The sequence below is a fragment of the Clarias gariepinus genome, chromosome 18, assembly GCF_024256425.1.
Source record: "Clarias gariepinus isolate MV-2021 ecotype Netherlands chromosome 18, CGAR_prim_01v2, whole genome shotgun sequence".
In the NCBI taxonomy this organism is placed as follows: Eukaryota; Metazoa; Chordata; class Actinopteri; order Siluriformes; family Clariidae; genus Clarias; species Clarias gariepinus.
This window is the reverse complement of record NC_071117.1, coordinates 25,513,025-25,524,229: the sequence shown is the minus strand read 5'-3', so window position 1 is coordinate 25,524,229 and position 11,205 is coordinate 25,513,025. Positions and strand designations below refer to the sequence as shown.

General features: G+C 36.1%; 1 protein-coding gene across 1 annotated transcript; it reads left to right on the top strand.

Moving 5' to 3' along the window:
• Positions 1-461: 461 nt before the first annotated feature.
• LOC128506353 (macrophage mannose receptor 1-like) lies at positions 462-8,800 on the top strand. The gene is made up of 7 exons (XM_053476773.1): positions 462-521; positions 1,013-1,180; positions 1,642-1,737; positions 3,270-3,395; positions 3,528-3,579; positions 7,919-8,254; positions 8,439-8,800. The coding sequence occupies exons 1-7, from the start codon at positions 462-464 to the stop codon at positions 8,798-8,800; spliced, it is 1,200 nt and encodes a 399-aa protein (XP_053332748.1).
• Positions 8,801-11,205: the final 2,405 nt, after the last annotated feature.

The following is an 11,205-nucleotide window of genomic DNA, read 5'->3' as shown; positions in this document are numbered from 1 at the left end:
AGAATCAGGAAAATTGCTGAAGTTAAAGAGGTCACATAAGAGTGAAATCCTTAGAAAAATGGCAGAAACGATCTACAGTTTTAAACCATACCCACATGAAAAGGAATTGGCAATGGCTGCTAAAGCTTTGATTACAGCTCATCCATGTCTCAGAATGACGACTGGTGAAGACGGGGAGTTGGGATGGAAACGTCACATAGGGTATAAGGTTGCGTCTTACCGTAAACAATCTGGCCAAAGCTGGGGTTGCAGAAGTAGCCATCAACACAGGGAGGCGGAGCCGAAACAACCCCGACAAAGATCACCCCCATCAAAACATAAAGAAAGCTCAAAAAGCTGAGGTCAACTACATTATTAACCTACCGAAGGATCAAACCCCAGCCACTCTGGAAACAATGAGAGAAGAAATCATACATGAAGTCGAAAAGACTGAGAGAAACCAATTAGTCATAGGCAAGCTCATGAACACATCCTATGCTCTTCGTCGCCAAGAAATCGTTGGAGCCCTTGTAGCTCCACGGGTGAGAGATGTCATGAGCAGATGGCCAGCCCTACTTATGGAGTCACAGGTAAAAAAAATAAATATATTTTTTTTATTATTTTAGTGTTCTCCCTGTTGAGAGCAATTAATCAACATGACTCTTTAGCATGCCCACTTTGAACATGATTAATATTTAAATGACTATTTAAAAATCGAAATTTTCAATAAATTCACCAAAAAGCAAATGTAAAAGTTGACAACACATCACGCTGTAACATATTTTTGCCATTCACTGTAAACAAAATATACAGAGGTTTATTATTAGATTTCCTTTAGATAACATTATACGGCCTGTTTTAAGTAAAAAAAAAAAAGACAATTAACTTTCTATTTTGACTTTGGTTCTGACTCATCCCTAATGGAATTGCCCTTGGTTTTGCTACCTGCCAACTAAAAACTTCTCAAAATACATTTACATTTCTGTTCCTAGTTCATCTTTATACATTTCTGTGTAATTCTGTCTATGTACAGGTGTTTGCAGAGTTTCACCGAATCAACAACATTAACCTGCGCAATCAATTCTACAAGGAGCTGGACAGACACACGCCTAAACTCATCACCTTGTTCAGAGACAAGGCTACCAAGACTGGCAAGATAGCGCAGGAGCTAGCCAAGCTCATAAGGATTTATGACTTTCAGGTGAATTTTTAACTTTGCATGATTCAGAAACAGATTATTAATAGAATGTTTGCGGACAACTGTAAGAAGCCAGAGTGTGAATTGGTTGAGAGGTTAAGTGTTTATGGCATGAACACAACATTGTCAATCTCATCAGAGATAAATGTCTTGACAAGATGTATTCTATCAGAAAGAGGTACCTTAAAAAGATACTTTATCAGCTTCAGTTTAAAGAAGTCCAAATAACTACTGTTTTTGTAAAAATCTGGTTTACAGTTCTGAGTTTTTTCCTTTGAGTTATTTAAGTATTTACAATAGAAAATTATTTATTTAAAAAATGTTTTACTGAAAAAATGGTGACCCAAAATACTGTATCTACCATCTATAGCAATGACCACCATCAGAATATGGAGCTATTTAACACAGTGTTTGCTCTGCATTTGTGTTATTACTATTGTAATGGATATTTTTTGTCCATCTAGGAACAACGTGATATAAATATGAGACGGGCCCTCGTCCTTCGTGCACTTCCTGTCTACTTGCGTGAAGATGCCTTCAAGTTCTTCAGGACCTGCAACGTAAGTGTACTGGCCTCACTATCGATCCCTTTGCCTAGCTATCCAGTCAGCTTAAACATATAACATCACTCAAAGATCTCTAGGAAAACAAGTGGGGTATTCCAGAAAGCAGGTTAGGTGAAAACTTAGAGTGAACCCTGAGATAAGGAAAACTCTGAGTTAATCATTCCAGAGGGCTATTCCAGAAAGTAGGTTCAACAAACACTGAGCTTAACTCTGAACTCTGAGTTAACTTACCCTATAAAGTGAGACTCTTGAGTTTTCAGTTCAGGACCCTCTGTTGGACGTGGTGGAGATGAGCAGCACTTTATGTTTATCTACTCAGCAGGATGTTAGGACACAGATGTGTGTTAAACAGCATCTGTTGGTGGTAAAAGCTACTACAAGTTAAAATATCTACTGAATAAACTAGGGATGCACCGAAATGAAAATTCTGGGCCGAAAACGAAACCGAAATTTTTGGATGCACTTGGCCGAAAACCGATACCGAAAATGGCTTCATTAAAAAACATGTTTAAAATATTTTCTTTTTGTTTGTATTAAAAAAATGTTGCATATTGCAACTTTGCTGTCCTCATCTGAAACTTTGAAGTGCTTCCAAACCGCCGACATACTCCGTGTTTGATGCGTAATGACAGCGCGAACGAGACGGGAGGATGGGACAGGCGTGGCGACAATTTCGGCTTTTATTTTCGGCGCTTTCTTACGTTTCGGCCGAAACCGATAATGCTATTTCGGCCGAAAATTTTCGGCAGCCGAAATTTCGGTGCATCCCTAGAATAAACATTTACTTTAATATGTCAAATAAAAACAAAAGTGAGGAGCCAATGTGAAAATCTTTTTATATTTCATTTTCAGCCAATTCAAATTAAATAAAACAGTCTAAAATTTAATTAAATAAAACACTGAATAACATTTAACCACTTCCTCAAAGGCTAATATAAAAGAAAGTGATGTTACATTCAAAGTAAAAAGACGACGGCATTTAAAACTGTCAGTGATTTTTATTATGGCGGCGGCCAGAAAATATCTGCTTCCTGTTTTCTCACCTGTTGCCATGGTCGATCACAGTATTGGAGCTCTATTTATGATGGCTTTTTACTAGTCGTCAGGCACAGGCTCAACTCAGAGTTGACATACTCAGAGTCGACTTACCTAACTCAGATCAGCTGTTCTGGAACTGAAAACTCAGAGTTTCACTTCACAGGGTAAGTCAACTCAGAGTTCAGGGTTAGGCTCAGAGTATGTTGAACTTCCTTTTGGAATACCCCCCAGGACCTGTTAATGAAGTTCACTTGAGTTGTTATTCTACAAACTGACATGTAGAAATGATGAAAAGGTAAGTATAAAGCATTCCAGTACTCAAAAAGTGTTAACCGATGGGTGTGAAACTAACATAAGATATAAGCAATATGTACAGAAAATAGTTTAAACATGTAGCTTAGTTGCAGTCTAAATGCTAAGTGACATCATTAGCATGATTTGTATTTTTGAGGGGCTAAATTCATTCTTGTATAATTTGTTTTTTATAGTCAGCAGATGGTCCAGACCTCACTGACACTCCATTGGCTCTCCTGACAGTCGTCATGGATGACACTACTGATGCGTCCCTCCTCAGCCCTGAGAGCATCTGTATTGTCGTGGAGGATGAAATACTTGTGAGTGGTCCCACAAATTTGGCTGACTCATTTCTCCTGCTCTTTGGGTACGTCTATGCACTAGACCTACAGTACCCAAAGAATCTTGAACTTACATTCACATTTATTCAAAAAGTTGTGGTGTGTCTTGAGGACAACAAACCACTGAAAGGGCGTCTGCTGACGCTGAAGAATGATTTGTTCAGTGAGTGAATCATTCAGAATGGATTTGTTGAGCTGAGTATTGAAGTTTTTTTGTTTGTTTGTTCTTGTTCCCCTCTTTACAAATATCATTTGCCTCTTCTACCTCAAATTTAGGATGTGACTGTTTGCCTGTTCTACCTCAGATTTTAATACACTGATTGTTAATAATTCACAACATTGACGTGTTGCTAAAGTTTTTTGTACAAAATAACGTGGGAAACGACTGTTCAATTCGGGCACTATACATGTTTAATGTTCTGTTGCCTAATGCCTACCTTGATGCACTACCTTGATGTTGCCAGTTGAAGTACGGCACAGTAGAAACCAGTATTTTATTTGAATGATATTTGTGTTTTTCAAGGAACCGTAAGTGCCAAAACATTTAAAAACAGTGTTAAACTTTTCCACATTCTAATAGTTGTCATTGCTGTTGAGGATGGATTATACTTAGAATCTTATTAAATTTTATCATGAATCCTTTGTGTTTTTATCATAATGTGAGATGGAGACCCAAAATACTGAATAAATACTCTGTAGCAATGTTTACTACCAGAATATGGAACTATTAACACTTAATTTAAAACAGATTTTTTTATGGAGTCATTTCCTTTTCCTTTTGATTTACTTTATGACAAGCACTTTGTTTTGACTAAGCTACTTTAATTTGTGCCTTTTAAAAAGCACATTGTGTTGAATAAAAAAAGTTGTTAAATTGCCACTGTGGTGTCACTTTCATGTTTTCTTACAATATTAGCTGATTATAATTGTGTAGTGGGCCGACATCAGTATTTCACTTTAAAAATTATTTTGAGTGCATTTCCCACGTTTTGAGTTAAAAATTATTGAAAATTTTAAGTGTATTGTAGCGTTTTTACGCCGGGAAGAATGCTGGAGAGACGAGTGAGCTTATTTGCTACCCAATGCAATGGCTGGGAGTACTTTATTAAGCACACAGCATGTAAGGCATGAGCAGCACCTTCACTCAGGAGCCTACATCCAATTCAGCACTAGCTTGAACTGGAGCACATTTCACACGTCACACACCCCTCACACAAACAGGGCCGAAGCCACCAACCCAAACACCTTTCCCCATCATGGTGAACACACACCGACATCCCCGCAAGGCATGCTGGTCGTCAGCCGCCGCCCTGCCCACGCCACACTATTTTCCACATTATATGAGTTGAAAAATATTGAAAATTATTAGTGAATTACTCCCCAATTATAAGTTGTGGAATATCAATAATTATAAGATAGCATTGAGATAATTTAAGGCAAATGTAAATGTAATTTTTATTTTATGTAAACTTAAAACATTTAAAAACATCACTTAAATACTTTTGTGTAATCTGTTACAAAATAATTTTTGAGTTCTGTGAACTTATTAGGGTTTACAGTGTAGGTGAGTGACCATGTGGATACAGACCTTGTATTTAACATCATTTTCCCTTAAATGCCGGAGGAGGATGAACCGTCATTAGCGGTGTGGGAGCTCAAAAGAGAAGACACGAAGCTGACAGCCGCTGAATCCACCGGGGAACTTTGGGGGAGGGGCCAAGCAAACTTTAACCCAGCAGCTGGGTTACACAAAAACTACCCAACTCTCTGTAAATAACCCAGAAAAATGACCCAACAGAGGCAACCCAGCGCTTGGGTCGAAAAAACAACCCAGAGAGAGAGAGAGAGAGAAAGTGAGTGATAGAGATCCCCGCTATGACCCTAAAAGACTAAAATATAAGGATGTGTGCATTTTGTGACATGTGTTATGTTATACATAGTGTGTTATAAATGTATTATTACATGTGAAATATAATATACTGGCATATGGAGATGGGAAGTTCCTAAACTATTGTCTAAGATCTTGTATTTTAGAAATTATTTCAATTGGATATATTTTATTTCAGTTTTTTGTTGGTGAACCCTCATTAATGTAGAGGAATGCAACATTTACAAGACAAATGACCTCTTGGTCCCGAAGTGTGACTTTTTATAGTGTTACTGTTTGTCGCTATACATGTGAAATGTGAAATTTACATAAAGGCATGCTTATTTATTTATTTATTTTTTAGTAGAGTTGTCTTTCTGTAAACATCCAATGATTTTACTCGTATGACTGTAATATACAGTATTTAAATAAACTTTACATAAAATCCCCACAAAACATCCTTATACTGTAAGCTTCCTGATTTCTGGCTCAGTTGCTATAACTGTCACTCATCTAGAGATGAGAGAAAGAAGGATATTTGTCATTGGGTCCCCAGTTCATCATGTCTCATGCAAAGTGGTTGATGCTTCCTGTTTAACAACACCGTCAGATCAATGCTACTGCTGATAAACAAGTAAAAAAATAAGGAAAACAAAGGGGGGGAGGAGTTAAAAAAGAGGACAGGGATATAACTGAACTTGTCCAGTTCAGGAGCAGAAGGTGAAAAAGGAAGAAGAACAGAAGGACTAGAGGATTTATAATATTCACTGCTCCGGCCCATGAAGAACATTACAGGTGTGGATAAAGAATTTGTTTATATACTTGTAGTTGAGTAAAACTTTTAATACTTTTTAAACAAATAATTATAACAGTGCTTTATTACACATATATTTAGCAGTAATGTACAGTCTACTGTAATAACCAGAGTAAGAGATTGTTTGAAATATTTTGTTTGTTTCAGCTTCTTTTAGTTGGCTTTCTTTTCGTTAAAAGTAAGAGATTATGTATGGTGTGTTGTACTGTATGTACTGTACCAGACCCAGATGTATTTCCGAAAACTTGAAACATGTTAAACATACATTTAGCTACTCCTCACTAAACTCAAAAGACTAGACATTATAATTTCTATACAGAAAATGGGATACTGTTTATAAATAGAAATCATGTCTAGTGGTAAAACATGTTTTTTCTGCAAATTCTGTCTCTTTAATTTTTCTGTCTATTCGATCATTTTCCCCTTTTTGATCGCTGTGTAAGCATGATTCCTGAACATTTATTTGCTTGACTGCATGAAGTGTTTTTTTTTTTTGTTTTTTTTTGCAGTAACATGAAAAGATCAACAGAGATTTGTTTAAAGGGAAAACACATTATTTCTACCATTTAGGAGATTCAGCTTGACGTGAAAAAAAAAGAATAAATATAATGTTATGGTGTGTCAGAAGGAAGGGGTCAGAGCTCTTCTGGGAAAGAGAGTTTATATGACTAGACACTGTACAAATGCTATTGAACTCATGATGATGTGATCATTTAACCCCCCCCCCCCCCCCCCCCCCCCATCATCATGTTGCTCTTTGACTCATTTCCAAAAACGATAATTTTTTATGTACTTTTTACATGCAATTACAAACACCATTACATCGTCTCTACCCGTACACAAAATAAACGAACAAGATTAGGTCTAATGTAAAAAAACAGTAGGACATTTTTTTCATGAAAGCACAAGCAATTCAGCAGAAATGAAGCAATATTTATTATTTATAAAATGACAAACGCAAATTATTTGTTTATTAAAAATATAATAAAAACACAAAAATCTTAAAGTATCAATTTAATGAAGCCTGTGTTTATTTACAGGAATGAGGAGTAAATGGGTTTTGGTTATTCTGTTTTTCTCAGGTCAGTGTTGTGTTCACTATAATCTGAGTGTTAATGTGTTAGTAATTAATGTTATATGTGTGTAATTATGATTATATTTGTTTATTTATGAAATACAGCATCATTTTTTAACATGATAAATAATAGTATTATAATACTGTATTTTCACGCTGCAGCATGTGGTACAGAGACATATATTCCTCATCGCTATCACTTTGTGAATGAGAATAAAACCTGGAGTGAAGCTCAGACTTACTGCAGACAGAAATACACTGATCTCGCCTCCATCAACAACATGGAAGAGATGATGAAGCTGAATAACACACTGAAGATGGAAACTGTAAACCAAGCTTGGATCGGTCTACAGAGAGGAGACACTGGGAGATGGCAGTGGTCTCTGTCAGACCAAACTTTCTACAGAGATGGAGACACTTACAGTAACTGGGGTAGTGGTCAACCAGACAACCAAGAGCAAAAGGAGTACTGTGTTGAAATGGATAAGGATGGGAAATGGAATGTTGATAATTGTGATAAATCCCGACATTTCGTATGTTATGAAGGTAGAAAACTGCAAGTAGATGATTAAAATGAGGCAAAAATATTAGAAGGCTCTAGATTCGTGAAAAATAATTATTTTATTTGCTGTTTTTGAGTTTTGATTTGTGGTCTTTGGTCTTTGATTGCAAAAATGAAAGAAATATGATTTAAGCATGAGTTAATTGCCTGCATCATAAATTATTTAATTTTTTATTAAAAGCAGGCTGTAGTGGTTACAAATTAATTAAGGAGCAAAAGACCTGGCGTGATGCTCAAACCTACTGCAGAAAGAACTACATCGACCTGGTCAGTGTGAGGAACCAAACTGAGAACGAGAACATCAAGAATGTGAGGCAGAATTCCTCTAATGATTATGTTTGGATTGGTCTGTTTAATGACTCCTGGAAGTGGTCAGATCAGAGTAATTCCTCATTCAGATACTGGAGCTCTAACAAACCCAGTAAAGATTTGAAATGTACTGCAGTCAACGTGTCTGATCAACTCTACTGGAGTGATGTGGACTGTACAGAAAACCTTCCGTTCATCTGCCACCATGAGAGTGAGTTACACTACACTTATTCGGCATGTATATTTAGTTTAGTTTGTGTAGTTTAGTTGACACCCTTTTACCTAAGTTTTGTGTTTTTGAGTTAGTTAAACTGTTTTAAACATTGTATATAATATACATTCTAAAGAAGTTGGAATACATGTGTCTACTAAAACATATATCCATCTATTTTCAGATAAACTTGTATTGATTAAGCAGAATCTGACCTGGAGAGAAGCTCTGAGATACTGCAGGAACAATCATTATGACCTGGTCTCAGTGCTCACTCAGGAGATGCAGGTCTGGGTGAAGGAAGTGGCTCAAGACGCCTCCACTGAACACGTGTGGCTCGGACTGCGTTATGACTGCATCCAGAGTATCTGGTTCTGGGTTTTTGGATCATTGATCTGCTTCCAGGACTGGGCCCCGGGGAACGGGAACGGGTTCGAAATCTGTACAAATGAGGAGAGAACCGGAGCAGTTCAGTCTAGAGGAGAGCAGCAGTGGATCAGCCTGCCTCAGAGCAACACACTCAACTTCATCTGCTCTAACTATTAAGGTTAGTCAGTGTGTGTTTGCAGCACTTGATTGTAATTTCATAAAATCTACCATCTACTGTATATTTCATCAATACATTTATAATATACTGTATCTGTTCATCCCTAAAGGCTGAAGAGAATCTGTGGGTTTTATAACCCACTTTTGTACATAATCTGTACAACATCAGTGGCTGCAAATCTCCATTTTCCATATAGATTTTAAAATAATGTTATATTTATCCAATTTTTTAAATCCTATATATGTAACCTGTGTGCCGAACAAACTCTATAAATATTTTTTTATTATAATGTTACTCATTTAGATTTTAGTTTTCTTTAATAATATTTGAGTTTTTTTTTTTTTAACTTGTGTGTTGGTGTATTTGTGTATACTGTATGTTTATTTAGTATAATCAGTGTAATCAGCTTTTTAAATTTTAGCTTAAATAATTTTCTGTGACCATATGTACACTATAAACAACATGAAGTCATAAAAAGATTTTATAAGTATATATTATACAATTTAATTGTATATTAAGTTATACAATTTGTTTAATACATTTAAATGGTTCTTTATTGTTACTCATTCAACGAAAAAAAACAATCCATGCTTTATAATTTCCTACAAATTTAATATGTATATATATTTTTTTGCAGGGTTTTTGGTCTCTTTATACGTCTCATATTAAATCGGTCAATTGGTCTTTTACTGAATATGCCATGTAATCACTTCTGGAATTAATATCTCAAATAAACTATATCTCAATATATGTATAAGAAGTCATTTTTCTTTTTTTTTTATTAAGTATTTAAATTCCATAGTGACAAGGCTGTAGGCTGCATCATGCCTTTAAAGAATGTAAATCTGTCATGGCTGGTCCATGTCAGCAGGCTTGGAGGACGCAAAAGCAAACACAACAACTAAACTGAGTTTTAATTAATTTAATGTGGAATACCCTGGTTAGAGAAAACGAGAAGCTTGTATATTCAATGAGGGTGGTGATGAACGGGGGCACTGGAGATCAGAGTGACAAGGTGCATGCGGCATCCAACATGCAGCATATAGGCAGTTGCGGACAGAAGCGATGAAGAGAAAAGCTCTAATTGCTGAAGCGCATACCTGCGGTTTGTGTTGTAATAAATCCTGCGGGCTAGACAGGTTCGTGGTGGTGAAGGGGAAGCGGGAGATCAAAGCCAGGAGGTCAGTCAGTATAGCGAACAGGTTTAATCCATGAGGCGAGAAGCGTGAAAAAGAGAAAACTGGGCTATGAGCATGCAATAATTTGGCAGAGAAAGGTTGCTTGATGATGAGTTTAAATAGGCAGAGGTGATAAAGTAAGACAGAGAACAGGTGTGCAGAAAGCGAGGATTGAGGCGGCAAAAGGAAAAGAGTGGAGTGGAGTGTGGATTGGAGGAGCAGGTGAGCATGGCTTGTCTGGAGACGTGGGCATGACCTGGCGTATCGTAACAAAATCACAAAATGCAAAAGACTGATACTAAGTGCAGCACACATGCACACATTGTAAACCTTAAAAATAATAATAAAAAGTTTTTTTTTTATTTTGTTGTAATGACTTTTATTCTAAAGCCTACATAAAATATTAACTGTGATGTCATCAGGGCAATCCAGCCATCAGCTTTTTACTCTAGACCTGCGTATTCGGACATAAGGATTTTCAAAAATAAAGTGCAGGTTAATTGGTTTTATTTTGATTTTACAGTAGTAACTCCATTAGTGGGTGTGCGCAGTCGAAGGTCAATAGTGTGTGTGTGTGTGTGTGTGTGTGTGTGTGTGTGTGTAAGACAAGAGTAGGGAAAGGGGAAGTTGTCATTTCTCCTCTTCTTTTTCTTTAGCTTCACACACAAACACACACACGCATACATGCGTGCACACACACACACACACATACGGTACACAGCGTGTGCCCACATACAAACACTAATGGAAACACTTATCTGTTGGCATTTACTTTATTTTTTTTCATTTTTTTAATTTTAACTTTATATTTTGTATTAATTATTTATATAAATATATATATTTTTGGGGGTGTGGAATGAATAATCTGAGCTTTTATAATCTCTTATGGGGAAATTTGCTTTGATTTACGAGTATTTTAATATACAAGCACACTTTCAGAACAATTATGCTTGCAATCCAAGGTTCCACAAAAAAAAATAGTACTTCGACATATAAATTTAATCTGTTCTAGAGTCGAGTTCCTAAGGTGGAATTGTGTATTGTGAAACATTATTGTGTTTGTATTTGTAATTACCAATTTTCAACATCATGATCAAATTTGTTGCACAAAAACATCAAAACATTCGGAAAAGGCAGTAAAATGAAGTAAGTAAATGTAAAAAGTAAATATATTTTACTTTTATATAAAATATTTTACTTCATCAAGTAAAATGATGAAGTAAAAT

Coding starts and splice junctions, on each gene's coding strand:
- LOC128506353 (XM_053476773.1), top strand. CDS start 462: ATGAACACATCCTATGCTCTTCGTCGCCAAGAAATCGTTGGAGCCCTT. Junction 3,396..3,527: donor TCGTGGAGGATGAAATACTT/GTGAGTGGTCCC, acceptor GTGTGTCTTGAG/GACAACAAACCACTGAAAGG. Junction 3,580..7,918: donor GCTGAAGAATGATTTGTTCA/GTGAGTGAATCA, acceptor TATTAAAAGCAG/GCTGTAGTGGTTACAAATTA.